This window comes from Poecilia formosa, unplaced genomic scaffold (assembly GCF_000485575.1).
Source record: "Poecilia formosa unplaced genomic scaffold, Poecilia_formosa-5.1.2 Scaffold33, whole genome shotgun sequence".
Classification (NCBI taxonomy): Eukaryota; Metazoa; Chordata; class Actinopteri; order Cyprinodontiformes; family Poeciliidae; genus Poecilia; species Poecilia formosa.
Window position 1 is genome coordinate 1,218,366 of NW_006799972.1, and position 16,717 is coordinate 1,235,082.

General features: G+C 36.7%; 1 protein-coding gene across 1 annotated transcript in view; it reads left to right on the top strand.

Moving 5' to 3' along the window:
• LOC103136602 (CUB and sushi domain-containing protein 1) overlaps window positions 1-16,717 on the top strand; it is a 444,439-nt gene that overhangs the window by 325,075 nt on the left and 102,647 nt on the right. The window contains exons 30-32 of the mRNA XM_007549920.2: window positions 1,610-1,748; window positions 8,203-8,390; window positions 9,680-9,874. Of these exons, the coding sequence (XP_007549982.2) occupies window positions 1,610-1,748; window positions 8,203-8,390; window positions 9,680-9,874 (522 nt within the window). The remainder of the gene's footprint in view (window positions 1-1,609; window positions 1,749-8,202; window positions 8,391-9,679; window positions 9,875-16,717) is intronic.

Sequence of the window (16,717 nt, forward strand, 5' to 3'; positions counted from 1 at the left end):
TATATATATATAAGCAAAATGCTTTTTTGTAGGTTTCATAACTTGCTGCTGCACTGAGCTCACTTTTTATGCCAATGCAATCAGAGTAGGTAAATGCTAAGTCAACAGTGATTACCATAAATGTCCTGACCTTCTAAATTTTTTATCATTCAAAGTCAAGAGGGAAGTATGACATCATCCATAGTTAAGAATGCATCATGAGATGAGTAGCATCAGTAAGCCTGTTAAATGACCTGATCACCTGAGTCCTTGTAGCAAGGCAATATGCAGATTGTCTTATATCGCTCAGCCTCCTTTGCTTTTTTTTTCTTTTTGAGCTGGCGCACTAAGGGAAAGTCCTCTGGCACCACCGATGGAACAAGAGTTTGCTTTGTAACCTAGTAAAACAGAATGTGTCGGTTCAGAATCTGAACTAAATCTAAATTCATCTTTACTGCATCACTTGCCTTCATCGTCATCTCAGAAGGTTGAGTGCTTTCGTTTTGATTTCTCATAATTAGACGCATTACAAACTCCTAAAGGGGTAGCACTATATAAATGTAACCTTTTTTTTTTAATAGTTTTATACCATGTTCTAATGTTATTCCCTCTTCAACAAACATATGTGGAGTGTAAACAAAGGGCCGTCTATTTACCCAGAGCTCTTCCTTGGAGCTACATTCTCCTGTCGAGTTTCTGCCTCGCAGGGCCTCTCCCTCCACTTGCCTTCTCAGCTCCTCCAGACTAGCGGATTCAACAATTAGCAAACCCCTAGTGGAACTGCACATGTGCTGACTCTATTTTACGATCCACTTCTCAGTTCAGCGCTGATAAGAACATTGAATGGTGTAAAGAGAAGCATTGCGTGCTGAAGGAGGAGTGTTGGAAAGAGTATGAGCTTCTTAAAGAAACGGAGACCAATTTCGATGTATTAAATTACATAGTCAAATTTCCTTTTAAGTCATGTTTTACATATACATTTTTATAACAATTGAAGGTAAACATGGTTACATGATTGTGCTATAAAATGGCACTATGTGCCCTGAAAAATACACATTATTGCCTCTTCAAGCTCAGTTCTCCAATGTAGACTGTTTTTGTGCTGGTGTTCAGTCTGTCAGCAATTTGCAACTGTTAATACCCTTGTTTACCACTATTTCAATGATGATTATTTGTTTACACACGCCTGCCATCATGAAGACTCCTTGGCATGTTATAAACTTCTATTTCACATTAATAAATTGCTGCTTGAGTGCATCTTTTTGTCTCTCTTGACATTATCCTTTCCCTGCTCCACGGCTTAATGTGGAATCACAGCACTGCCAGGGGTGATTTTTCCCCCCACCCTAACTACCCGTAGCCCCACAGTCTGTAACTAAATCTCACCATCTGTCTCTCTCTTATGCTGTTTCACAATCTACAACCACCTGCAGAGGCAATATTTGTCTTCAAGGTGTGATTTTCTCTTCTTTAACAAACCTCTCCTGTACTGTATGCCTAACTCATTTCCTCTCTTTCTTCCTTGTGGGGAAAGTTAGTGGACAACCAGGGCTTATCATCTTGCCAAATAACAGAATTCAAGACTTTAATCATCTCTTTCTCTTTCTCCTACTATTCCGCATTTCTCCAGCGACCTGCGGGGGTAATGTCAGCGGTCCTTCCGGTGTGATTCTGTCTCCGAACTACCCGCAGCCTTACCCTCCTGGGAAAGAGTGCGACTGGAGAATCAGAGTCAATCCTGACTTTGTCATTGCCCTCATCTTCAAAAGGTAAGCTGACATTCTGCTGTGATTTCAAGTGTCATTTATTTATTTTTTAGAACGTTTGGCGCTCCTTGTGTGTCTTTTTGGAGGGACTCTTCACAAAAAATCTCCGTAACCCCATTAATTTAGAAAATGTGAGATGTAGATGTAGACATAATGAGATGTAGAAGTTTTCCTAATATTTTACTTATTTCCTCAGACCACCACCTTTGCTTTACAGTTAAGTTCAACATTGTTCATGGTAGATTAAACTTATAGCCGTCTTTTAATCTCACCAACATTTTTCTACTTACTGGAGGTAACGTGAACATTTTGGAAAGGTCCAGCCAGAGTCCCAACTTGAATGCAGTAGACAATCAGCAGAGGAAGCTAAAGATCAGGGTGAAGGCAAAAAGACCTTCCAACCTGAAAGACATGCAGCTCACCAAGATATTGTCAAGACGCTTATTGAAACACACAGAAATCTGTTTGTCAATTACAATAAGACGTTCATTAATGTGACGGTAATTCTGTTTGTTTTCTTTAAGTATTGGAAGGGATTAAGATCCTGTTTTAGGTGCCATTTTTATAAAAAATCAAAACTACTAATGTTATCTTTGGAGATATTCATGTCTAATTTACTATTAGAAACGACCTTTTTGGTTGATTTAAAATAGTTTGAAATCTAAACCTGCCAAAGGTAGAAATAATTTTGGACTTGATCACAGTGATTTATTTATTCTTTTTAAAAAAAAAGTGAGGTAAGACCACTTGTAGTTGTAAATTAATACATGACCTTTTCACCTCTTAGGTGCCTCTGACAGGACTACTGTGCTCTTCTTGAGGCAAAATACTGGCTCTGCTGGAATAATTTAAAGCTCTGGAGATTTAGCAAGTAAAGCATAATAACAGCAGCTTTGCTTAAAATTACTGACAAGTCAGATAGGTAATTCTGCAAATGATAGATTATATTTTTTTTTTTCCTGAATAGACCTCAGTTGATTTCTTTTCCTGCCTACCCATCTCCTGTACCCTTCTTTTAGGATTGTGAAATTGTTGTGGCTCTGTTTCATGTCTGCTGTAGTTCTTTCAGCAGACTACAAAGTATTTATTCCTGCATTGAAACTTCCTTTTCTTGCTTCAAAGCTAATGTTGTGCTGTATTTTTGGACATTTAACCACCAATAGTTTACAGGTTGTTGACTTAAGATTCATAATCAAAAGGGCAGAAGTGGAAAAACAAAAACTCACTTAAGAGTAAAAATGTTTTAGTAGAAATGCTACTCAAGTACTGGGTAATTGTTGTTTGTAGTATATGATTTAATTTTTACAAAATGATGGCCATCAGGTCGAGCAAAATAAGTCTTGTGGCAATTCTAGTTTTTCAGAAAATGGGCACAAAATAACAAATTTAGGCTGAAAAATCATTTCCAAATAAAATTATTTACTTTATTCAGTCAAAGTTGCTGTATCATCCATTTTCTTCCAGGATTTAGTTTTCCAGCCAATATTATCATCACAGAACTTTTATTTTAGATTTGTTGGTTTACAAGCTTTTGAAACCAACATTGCAGTGACAATGTATAGTTTTCACTGTAAATTCACTGAACTTCCACATGGCTTAACAAGCCCAGTAGATAGAAAACAACATTAAAGCCAAGATGCTGCCTTGTGCATAAACAATAAGTCTCACTTTCACGTAATCTGGAAGAGTTTCTGTCTGGGGGGTATTTTTGTTTTAAAATATGCTTGTTCTTAATTTAGTAAAGTAATTGGAGGTGGATAGAATAGCCAAACACTACAATTAATTTGGATTAAATTAGATTTCTCCAAAATAAATGTGCTCAAGTCGTAAAAAAGTAGAGTGCATTAAAACTACTCCTTGAAGAATGTTTTTTTAAAGGTTACTCAAAAAATGCATGCGATTAAATGTGACAAGTTAGTACCCACCTCTGCAAAAATGTCCGGCTCTATCCTAACCATTTTACTTCAAAAAAATTTCTAAATTGTTGTTCTTTTTTTATCCACTCTCTGATTTGGGGATCGGTTGTGTGTGAAATAAAATAAGATTTAGAACATGTCATGCAAAGATGAAAAAGATGATGGAATAAATGATGATTCAGTTTTTGTTTTGATTTTTATTTATTTTTTTTTATCTAAAGTCAATAAAAGAAAAGCATAACCAAAATACAGTGTGCTTAGAATACCAAAGCAAGGCTCTTTGGTTCATGAAAACAATCAGTGGTTTCTCTATAATTCCCAGTTTATCAGTATAGGAACACACAAAGCTACATGAAAGATTGAGGTGTGTATGAAGGTATATTAAGTAAACTTACAGATCATCCACTGAAGACATGAAAATAGCTTAAAGATCCACTGTTATGCTTCCTTAAACAAGCACAATAAATGTCTGGGCTACACAAAACTTGTTCATTACATTTAATACTCAAAATCATCCTCGCATATTGCGATTTCACCCAATCAAGTTGTGCCTGTTTTGAGCTCACACGGAAAGCGTTGTTTTAGGTCTCGATTATGCAAATAAGCTGCAGCCGGCCCAGCCCTCCCAACGCAGTGTTTACATTTGCCCCTCAGACACATGAAAATGGCTTCAAGCACAGACTCACAGTGGTACAACCACAGCTCTGTCACCCCGAAGCAAACCCAGACGCAGAAGAAGTGGAGCCTCCTGAACAACCATCGAGTCACAACCGCTGAAGGATCAAATGCTGCAGATCTGATACGCACTTGCATCGTTATTAATTCTCCATCCTCTCCATGGTCTGTTCATCCGTTTGGCGTCTTGCAGGAGTTTCCGTTTCTGTAGAAGAGCCAGACTCAGAAAGGGTTACCTCCCGTTGGCCGTCAGATTGCTCAACACCAACAATCCCTCTACTAAGACTGTCTGAACATTTCTGAAAAAGTTTTACATGTTTAGCAATACATTATCGGATTGGTTCTAGAAGCAGGAGAGACCCAAAAGTAAGTAGAGGAACATACAAAAAGTGAATTTTGCTCAATAGTGGACCTTTAAACTAAAACACCAACTAAAATATGGGTGGGTGGATGAATAAAAATAGGTTAGTTTTCCCCTCTCAATTTTAAAACATAAGGCACATGAGGAATGGGCAAAGTGATTCCACCAGTCAGGCCAATCTTTAAATCCAAATTAGTATAAAATAGAGGTAAAACATTTTGGGTTTTTAAAATGTATTTTGTCCTAACAAAAACACTTCCATTCAGCAATAATATTGTTCAGCAGTGTTTTTAATCAAATTCTTGTAGATATCCTGGCTTAATATGGACCCTCACCGAATCTAGAAAGACCTGTCTCCTGAGAGATCAAGCACAGTTTATGTTAAATAACATGCAGCGTAAGATCATTAAGGTAACTAATAACCTAGTCTTTGAGAAGTTTTCTTCACTCCTCAGGGACCGCTGCTTAAAGGCATTACATCTGCCTTAAAAGCTCCTTTGAAATTCTCTCCTCACATAAGTTACCATGGTAGTGTCAAAACAACTTTTTAGTCATACTGGCCATAAGATCCACAAAGCAAGCTCAATCGCAGAGAATGATAAAACCGAAAAGTAACAGTCACCAATTCAGGTAAACTAAATAAAAAAAAAAAAAAAAGAATATTTGCCAGCTTGTGGAAAACATAGCAAAAATGTTTCAACCTGGTTTTTGGGTAAAACATACTTTTTGTTTGTTTGGTGGGGGGGAGGTGGGAAGACAGGACAGAAGTCACCATAACACTGCTTCTCTCCTAACTGAGCTCCATAATACAATCTAGAAGTAAGATAACGGGTGATATTTTTTTGTTTTGCTGTGGTAAACAAATAATGTGTTACTAAAACTAAATTTCCTAACCCATCTCCATGGTTGTTTTATTTTTAATAGAGTATTGTTTATTTACATTTTTATTGCTAATTACTGCACATTGGTGAATGTTTTAAGTCCCAGTCAGTAGTTCATCAAAGTGAGACTTGGATCTTCAAATGAAGCAAAGCAGATAAAACCAAAGACGACTTTCTGCAGATTGCCAAAGGAGAAAAATGACCCAATTTTGACTTCATGTTTTGCAGCTTGAAAGATAAATCCCTGCTGATGTGACATTGAGACACTTTTATTTTACATTTTGCTTTGGCTGTGCTTTATGTGTTGCATAACACTTCTTTGTTATTATTTTATCTTCTCTTTTTAAATGTATTTCACACACTTAACAGAAAAGACATTTTAACCTAGTTACTACTACCGCGGATGATTTTTTTTTTTTTTTTTTTTACCATGTTCCCTTTTTATAAATCAAGTTTATTCTCACTCCTATAATAAACCAAGATCATTCAATTCATTTGATTGTCCACATGTGACCCTGTTTTTTTCATGCAAAGCAAAAAAAATTAAACAGATGTGCTTTAGAAGTACACACTTCAAGTGAACACTTGTAATAGATATAATTACCATTTTTGTGCCTATCTACTTACTACTTCTCCAGAGCATGTAATTAATTATATAGAAATTTAATTTAAATTTCTACACTTTGATTAGCAGCCTGTAATTCACAACTAGGTTTCAAGTTTTAATTGACTGTTGTTTTATTCTTGTGTCATGGGAGATTATTGCGCTGCCCCATTTCTTCCCAGTGAGATTTCCATGTTCCTTTCATGACATTTAGCGGCTATGGTATTCAACACCGAATGCATCACTAATGCACAAGGTATTAGCATGGATCGGTTAATGCTTTTTTCCTGTGGAAAGGAGGCTTAGGTGCAGTTAAGCCCATTTAGCACCCGATATAAACACAGGTCTTAAAATGGAATATTGCGTGCTTTTTCTTTAACTTTGGTAACATCTGCGTACGTTTTGTTGTCCAATGTTTTTGTGCATGTGCCTGTGTGTGTCTGTGTGTGTGTGTGTGTTCTAAGTTGATTAAAAATGGCATGTATAAAACAGCAAATAAAGCCCCAATTTTTTGCAATAGCTTATATTTTTATGCATGCAATTGCTTCAAAAACACTATTTAATATATTCCAAATGAAAACATCAATACAAATTTCAACAGTTGTTCAGTATATTTTGTTTTGCCCAAAAACAGCATCTTTTATGTTTCCCACAGTTCTTCCTGTTGTCAACCATATCGTAAATGTTGCCTTTGTTGCTTTTTCTATTGTTCAACTTCATCTACAAGTAGATTATTTGAAATTTGATTTTTAACAAAAGCACACATTGCTCGTTAGAGGGCTATTATTTTGTCACATATTATACAAAAGACATTTCTTTGTTCCACAAATTCCATGGCTCTTTATGAATTTGCAGCTCCAAATTTTAAATTCGACCAGTACCTTTTCCGTTATCTATGCAAGATGTACTTGCATGGAAAGAGAAATAATTTGGCCTTTTAACAACCACAGAAAAATGGATGTAACAATATGTGTGTTTGCGTGTGTCAAAATGTGGACTCTTGTCATTTTAGTCTCATGGACAAGATAGCTTCATGCATGTACAAAGATAAAAAGATGCTGTCCATGTGAGATCCACTGAAACTTTAAAGACAAACACGTTTGGAGTTGTTTAGATTTAACAGTCTGAGCACATATTTGAGTGTGGCTCAAACACTTGCACACACATTTTGAGATGTGAAAGCCAAAGTACATGTTGCCAAATTGTTACATTTACCTTTTACAGACTGTGTTGTGCATTTTGCAGCATCGGCTTGTCATTGTTGATCAATGTCAAATCTTTTTCATGTTTATCCTTTCATACAGAGCCTAGTGTTTATGTAAACAAGGTCAGCAACATGATCAGACTCAAAATCCACACCAGCAGAGGTTACTGTTTCCTACAGAGTAAACTTACACCAAAACGCATGATTTTTAATTCAGAATTAAAGACGGTGATAAAACTTGCATGCAACTTGCAAGTGGCTGTGCACCAATATATATTTCAATTAAACTTTTTAATAAAAGGTTTTTGTTGTTTTTTTTTACTTTTAAAAAATTTAATTCAGAATTTCAAACAACATTGGCCCTCTGTAAAATTTCAACCTAAATGTCTGCCTGTTAGGACATAAAGCATACCTGTTATTAATGCCTCTGATGTGTGTACCAGAACAAATATATGGCGAGGTGGTGAAACGTGTCATTTAGTATGCAATATGTCTAATGAAGGCGACAGCCATGTTTAGATTGGTGATTGGGGCAAAAAAAAGGACAAAAACAAAATGTCTAAAAGATGCAAAAGTTTTATGAAATGTTTGTCTTATTCATTGAAATAATGTGTTTATTTAGTGCAACCAGTGATTTAACTAAAGTCCCAAATACTTGGCTTGTCACAGTTAATGTTTGGAAAATTGGAAACAAGGTCCTCGAATGCTCTAAACTGCAGAAAGATATTATGGATCTGAAAAATAAAGTTTAGCCAAAACCAGGTTGCTGAGTTAAATGTTGTTTTCTGTTGTTTTTTTTGTTTTTTTCCGCCTTAGTTTCAACATGGAGCCAAGTTACGACTTCCTGCACATTTATGAAGGCGAAGACTCAAACGGGCCTCTCCTTGCAAGTCTTCAAGGCAACCAGGCCCCTGAGCGCATAGAAAGCAGCGGGAACAGTCTTTTCCTGGCATTCAGATCAGATGCATCACTAGGAATGTCTGGATTTGCTATTGAATATAGAGGTAATTGTAGCATAGAAAGAGAGCTGCAGTAGTTGAGAAGATGCAGCGTCTGTATTGTGAAATGTGTAGCTGTAGTTGTGATTTCACAGTGCACAGCCGGTCCGAACAGCAGCCTGGTAACTTAAATAGATTCTGGGCAGTCGCAATACGAAAGAGAAATAGAGGTAGTTAGTTGTAGCAGAAGTAAACTTTCTAATTGTATTCAATAAAGATAGTACCGATAGTGATAAGGCAGCACCAGTAATCACAAACAACATGTCTGAACATAGCAGTGATTCTAATTAAACTGAAAACCACAATTGGTGAGTTCATCCAGCCCTATTGATTGAGATTATCAGGTGGGTTTATTGGTTAGGGCAAATCAATGCTGTGTTGCGTGTCCAGAAAATAAAATGTACTACACGACTCTCTGCATGTTTCTGCACACAATACCACTGACAGTAATTGTCACTAAATTGTCTACTTGTTAAGTGTTGCGATTAAAATATCAATACACGAATGCGGGTTGCGCTGTCTTGCAGACCTGATAATACTTTAATCTCTCTGCTCTTATTATTTTAAGCCCAGTAACGAGAGAAGCTGTATTCGGCTGAAAGGGCAGGTTGTTCCACGTCTGCCTAAGAGTTGTTTACCTCCACTGATTGTGACTAATGATTTAATACCTTTTGTCAGTCTCTAACATTCGACTTACTCGTGACTAGACTTATTCTTTTTCTCTAATCCTGTCTTTGCTTCTTCTCGTTTCCCTCACTCCAGTTATCTGGTGGAAAGGTTCTGTTGTCTCCAACATTTTTTTTCTAGCTTTTGATTTTGTCATTATTCACTAGCTCTCATATGCCATCCCTCTAATAAAAAAAACAAAACAGTCTTAATGATCTGCAACTTTCAGCTCTTTTTGCCCTGAAACTTCTCTCTGCCTGATTATTTCATTCTGTCACTATTTTGTGCAGTGACTGCAGAGAAATGGTTCAAAGAAGACTGACGAATACAGACACAATGGCTCTTTTATTTTTGTTCTGTTTACTTTGCAACTTTTGTTTGACTCATATTTTTCTCCTGATTATGTCTTACTTATCAAACATGGAGCAATATATATGTATGACTAACAAAGTTAGGGAATTCAATGAGAACTTACCAGAACACAATTAACAAATATTTATTGACACAAGTTATTAAATTTGGTTGCCAAATTAAAACATTTAAGCTACTTTATCACTTATTATCAAAATATCACGTTTAATATTTTGCACCTTTGTCCACCAACTCACCTAATTCTTCCACATCCACAGAGAAACCAAGAGAGGCCTGTTTTGACCCTGGTAACATCATGAATGCCAGTCGGACCGGCTATGACTACAAACTAGGATCCCAGGTCTCCTACAGCTGTCACCATGGCTACACAATAGTGGGTAGTGAAACCATTATGTGTGTCATGGGGCATGATGGGAAACCAGTGTGGGACAAGGCCTTGCCATCATGTAAAGGTAAGATAGACACAAATTGATGCTTTTATTTTTAATCAAAGGTTACTGGATTTAACTGATAATAGTCTCACAGTAGAAAGTCACTCCAGTAATCAGTTTGTTTTAATTGGTGTTTAACCTGAACTAATGCAAGTGAGAGTGTTTTGTTGTTTGATTGTTTCTTAAATAACTCTCAAAGGACGGATCTAATGTAATGGAAAAGATGCATCTCGGTTTTAGAAGGTTTTACATTATAGTTCTGTGATGATAATATTGGCTGGAAAACTAAATCCCGGAAGAAAATGGATGATACAGCAACTTTGACTGAATAAAGTGCTTAGATAAATCTCAATTAATCATGACTAAATATACTTTGGACATCTTTTGACTTGTAGTAAGTAAAATACATAGAATACTGGACGGATGTAAGGACAGAGCAGCTGTGTGACAAAAGAGACAGCAACTGATTGCATTAGATTAAATTAGCTTTACTTTACTAGAGAGAATAAAGATCTCAGAGGAACAGGAAAAATCATATCTTGTCAAACAATTTTACCCTGATTGATGCTGAAGTAATATGGTTAATCCTTGGATGCACCCGTCACATGCACCCATTGGTGCCATGTCCTTTGGATTTGCTGCACTTTACATTCAAGTCCCATTTAATCTGCATTTGATGACGCAACTAATTTTATGCGACCTTGATGTCCAACACTTATCTGTGAATTTTTACATTTGGAGTAGATTATCTCAGTTCAGTTAGCAGTCGGAACCTCGTTATGCTACTTTCCCACCTACATCTACATTTTCAATTTTTCAGCAGTGGTTAATTACATGTCATTCTCAATACTTACATTGGTTTACAGGGAACTCACTTTAGATAGCAGTGTCATGCCAATTTACAATGACTGATTGTTGAAACTTGTTGAAATCAATCTGAGACTTATTGGTTCAGGATTGCCATCCTGTCTGTGTGTGAGTATGTGTTATCAGAGTTGGTCAGGTCTTGGAGGCTAAGCTGTCTTATTTGATTGGCAGCTCAAGGAGGCAATAAAGTGACACCTGCCAAAGTCCCATTGAAGCTGTGTATTTGCCTTTATGCGTGTGTGTGAGGAAATTGAAATGCAGAGACTTCCCAAAATACCTCCTAGATATAAATTTCAACAAAGCAAGGTAGAAGACATTTTAAGATTAACACGTACTGCTTCTTATTTATAGCTCATAATCATTTCATAGCTCTTCTATGAAGGCTCTGTTTAATAATGTCTGACTAGTAAAGGGTGTTGGAAGTGGGAGAAGGAGAGAATAAAGATGGTGTAATTGCACTCTGAAATGCAATTTTGGAACAGCAGTGGGTAACACTGCAAGAAAAAAACGATCCCATCAGGCATTTCATTTCATCTGCTCTGTTAGTTGTTGCTGTTTGTTTGTTTATTTTGTCATTCATTCATGATAAAATAAACAAAGCACTGATCTACAAATATTCCAAATAAGGAGTGCTAAATTGCTGGTGCAATCTTGTTTGTGTGTTGATTGTAGATCAGGCTTGCTTGTGCTATATGTATCAGATGGTGAGTTTGTGATTCTGACAATATGGCAAACAAATTTGCATATAAGCAGATCTCAAAACAGATCAACATAAAAATAGGCTCTGATTTTCTTGGATAAAATATCAAATTTCTTTATATTTAGTCTAGGTCCATCACATTACTCTTTTAATCTTTTTGTGACTTCACTTGAAATGAAATGTTTACTTACTTATGAGACGGCAATTAGTCAGAAACTTGTTGCCAAAGTTTTAACGGGAAAATATTTAACAAGCTGTTAAATTGAGATATCCAGTCAAAACAAGCTTTTTAATTATTCATGTAGGTTTTAAGAACGATGGCCTTTTGCACTGAAAAGAGAGAATGGAGCTCCAACTTAAAAAAAAAAAAAGTTAATCTGTTACATATAATCAAATTACGTTTGTCAAATTTGCTTTATGTTGTTGTAACATAACAACTTAATACACTTGATATATTTACTTGGATAAACTTAATTAGATGAGTTGATTTTTTTTTTTTTTAAGTTGGATCACCCATTTTCTTTCTTCATTGTGTGGAGAGAAGGAGCTGGTGTGCTTGGTTTTGTGAACAATGTCAAACTCTTGTCGTCAAAGGGTAATCCCAGTGCTCTAAGCTGTCAGAGAGATCCTGGTCTTTTTAATTTTCCAATCTCTTTAGCTTATAATCTGACTGGAACAGGTATTTCAATAAGAAAGGGGGAAAAAGCAAAAAAAATGTAGCTATATGATGTTTAAAGGATGCACAGTTCATTATGAATGGTCGTTCACCCATTCAAACACACATTGATATGCTAATTGTGGTAAGCTGCATTGTAGCCAAAGGACTGTCTAAACCAGTACTATTAAAAAGTCCTATTCAGGAAAATAGCAGCAAGTAAGCTTATTTAATATACCAGTTTAACTGTATTTCACAATTTTAAGGATTTCAGCATTGAAAAAGAGCTTAAACATTTTTTTCCTATTTCTTGTACCCATGTTAATTTCAGTTTTAGTAATTCTGTGGCTTGCACATCCACATGGATAAATAGATTGTAAAATAGTTGCTTCGGTTGAGAGGAAGTCTGTAAACTACTTCACAAAGTCAAAGTGGAAGAATGTAACAAAGTCTTGTCATACTCAGTAATTTTGCTCCCCAACTCCCGTGACTCCATTTCCACATTGGATTTTCTCGGCGCATAGTTAGGGAAGTTTCTTAGCCTCTGCCTGTCTCTCTATCTTTGGGCAGCTCTCGGGGCTTTTAGACCAAACTCATTAGACGGGGTGAGACCTCTTTAAATAATACATCTCCACTTACACTCCCTCCACATTCGTTCTTCCTCCTTTTAATCCTCTTCTCAACGCGTACTTCTTCCCTCTTCCTCTGTCCTTCCCCTTAACAACTGCTGGCTCTTATTTTACTTTCCTCCCACCATCTATGTCTGTCTCTGATTTACTCTGTATTTTCCTTTCACCTTTTCTCTCAAGCTTCCTCACCCTTTCTTGCTTTGACTCTCTCACACACACACACACACACACACACACACACACACACACTTGCGCGGACACACATGTAAACACCTCCCAATTCAAACCGCTCTTTTATTGGTTTCCATGGTAACTAAGAGCTGGTTCAAGAAAGAAGGAATTCTCTGTGACTGTTGATAGGGGTGTGTGTGTGTGTGTATGTGTGTGTTTGCGTGCATTGATATGTGTGTGTGGGTCCATGCAAGAAAGGAGGAGAGATACAGAGAAAGAGATAAAGTAAGAAACTATTATAGAGTGCCGCCTAGAGGCAATAAGCACATACACAAACACACACTTTCACCAACACACGCACACGTTAAGCACAAATCAGGGTACACCACTCATCTGCTTGAAAAACTAAAGCCTGAATCATTTAACAGTTATTTATGCTTTTGTCAAAACGTATGATCAGATGGATAGTTTCTCATAATGCATAAATCAGTGTTTCTTGTCCTTAGTAATTCAAGTTTTTATGGTTGGAAGAAGTAATTTCTGGGTTCATGACAACTTCATCTGTTTGGACACAAATGAGTAAGTTTGTGCTTATCAGGAAAACATGTTTTTGGGATAATCCTGTTTGTCACCCTTCATACACCGCTCACTGACAGCTTGCAGCAACAGTTTGGGGATCGGAAGCGCAAGTCTAAGCTCCATACAGCCAGTCAAAATTTCAGTCGGTAACAACTTATTAATGGCACACCAATAAGCTCGATAGCTAACCATTACTGATAGAAATACATATTACTATGATCACCAGATGATCAATAAAGTCAGTGTAAAGTTAGTTAACCTAAGATGAAACTGAAAAAATGTTGGGCACTTTAAATTTTTAAACCACAAACGTGTTTTTACAGATCAGGAGTGTCCTACGTCAGCCCTCAAGAGCCAGAGTCCTGCAGATTTTAGATGTGATCCTGCTCTGACACTGCAATTGAAATGACTAAAATCTTCTTATTCCAGTGTATATCTATTAAAATGAGTAAATCCTTTTTTTTCTGAAACTGTTATTGGTCTGGGTATATTATTTCTGTGCTTAAAAGCTGATAAAGATCAAGTTATCTGAATAGACATAAAAAAAACGGTTCAACCTAGATTACTTATTTTAACATGCCATACAAATGTTATTCACTTGCATTTAATAAATACTTGAATATGCTGTAAATGTTTGGTTTGAACAGGCGTTTTATGAGACCAAAAGGCAGTTGGGTACATTTGTTAGGAACACCACTTATTTATTTTTTTTACCTCATTGTAATTATATCTATGACACAAATTAGTTGAAATATATTTTTTTCCATATTTTAGCTGGTCTGAAAGATTTATTAAAATGACTTCCATCCAGTGTGAATCCAAGTAAGATGTTGTTGCTTTGTAACAACAGTGTTTTGCAACAATGATGTTACATTATTCATTTGATAAAAAGACAATGGTAATGTTCCAAGATCAACAGGCAGGATTACAAAGGTGGAAATAATGCAAGTTTTAAATCAAGAAAACAAATCCCAAAGCAAAAATCATATTTCAGTGTTCTCTGGTGACCAACGCAAGCAGTGGATTTGGTAAGCTTACTATGTTTATGCGTAAAAATGTATATAGTTTATTTAGTGAGATAGAACCAAGTGTGTGTTTGTGATTAAAAGTTGGCCACTGAAAGCCTGTTTCCTGCCAGTTTGCATTTTTTAATTTGAATTATCTATAAGAACTGAACTGTGATAATTCATTTAAGTTGTAATAAAAATTTCTGGATTCAGGAACCATTAAATTCTCTCTTCTATGAGCGCTATCCAAAGTGTAACATGAGAGAGAGGCTCTTGCTATTGATATAAAGTTATTGCATTATCTTATATTGCTCAGCGTCTATTAAACTATAATCACATTAAATTAAGACTTATTTCCCCCTTATTAGTTTGAATTAAGAGTTCATCTGTCTGCCACCTAGTTTTAACATCAGTGCTGTTTTTGGATAAAACCAAATAGCAGATCTACCCAAAAACCTTGAAGGCGTCATATTTACCATAGACTTCTTTGCATAAAACAACAACAAAAAACAATCTAAACATTTATGTCTGGCTTTTGGTCGGAAATCATCATTTAAAAAGAGAACATTTCCATGAACATAGCAAGTCTGCAGATACTTCACTGTCGATCCAGTGCTGTGATGGGACCTTGAGTGTGTTGCATTTAACGGCCACAAATGTCAATGAGCTGCAACAACATTGGGTCATAATATATCAATAGTGAAGATTAAATCATTCATTTACTGCTGCTAAGGTCGACTCTACAAACTACTATATCATGGGTTATATTAGTTTTTCCCCCATGACTGTATGCCAATATATCATTACACATGTAATATTAAAGTTATACTAACTGGTTATGATGTGCAGAAGTTCCACTCACAGCTTATTCACAAATTTAAGTTTGATATTCTCCAGGGAAAGATAATGTTGTTATAAATGCCGTGAATATACTGTTTACAATACTGGAATTTTATTTTTTCCTGACCTGTTAGTCATCTGTTAATACTTTCACGTGTGTATTTGGGCAGTAGAAAATAAAAGCAAGATGCGATATATTGGTAGTGAGAGGTAGGACTGCTGAAGTCTCACGTATGTGTGTAGATGATCAAAGTATGCGGCTGTGTGATAGAAGGAGACTGACTTGTATGGCTTTTTTTTTTTTTTTCTTGCATTTATTTGTGTGTGTTTGAGGGAGAGGGTGTGAGTGATCAAAGCCTGTGCATGGAGGCTTCTGATGAGGCTGACACCCGAGCCTAGAGCAGCACCACCGGAGGATTGTGGGTAGATGAAGACAAGACCTCTAGACCCGAGGGTTTGAAAACGAGAGAACAGTAAAAGTCAATCCAAAATATCAATCAATATCACAGCCTAAGGTCAGGGGGAAATAAGGGGGTTGTTACTATGGAGCTTTAGGAAACAAGAAGAAAATAGAAAGAAGCAGAAGTGGAGTGAAGTAAGATGAGTGGGTGGGTATGAAACAACTTTATACAAGACAAGTGGAAACGAAGTTTTGAAAGAAATTTTACTTCACTATTTGGAACAATTTCCCTGAGCAAATCTTGGCTAACATAATGGACCGAGTTGTAATGTGTACGCTTCTGGTCTCATAGACTTTGGCACATCTTACAGAAAAGTCCTCGGGGGCTCACGAATGCCCTACTGTGAAAACTGAAAGTGCTTGAGGGCTCTCTGGTGTACTTTTTGAGCCTTTCATGCTCAGTTTTCACAAGACCAAAATGCTGACGTTCTTACTTGAAAGAGTAACCCTCAAGGGTGTGTTTAAGGGGATGTTTCCAGCTAATAACTGGTAGCATTTAAGCTTTATGATCCTGTACAAAAAGATCACATCCTCGCATCTCAGCACTAGAGCCCCCTGACTTTGGCAGCAGATTAATTCACAAAGTGTTGTTCCGTGTGTCTTAGAGCAGGATCAAACTTTGAACTCGTACGCTCTCTCATTTTCAACAAGCACAGAGGCGATGATAATTAAAATCTGTTAAGGGTCACAGCTAATGACGTTGGTGGATAATAGATCTGACCCTCGGAGGTTCACGCCGTAGCAACCGCAACAAGACGAGATGAGTACAGGGCCAGAGAGGGTGAAGAGGAGGGGAATGAAAATGTGCGGAGAGAATGTGTTGTGTGTGTTGGGGGAGATGACATTGACCGATGGGCTTCTTGCAGCTGTTTTGTGCACTCACTTTCAGAGACACTTACATAAAGGTCAGTGACCTCTGCCTTATTAAGAGCATAAGTGTGCACACACCCACATAC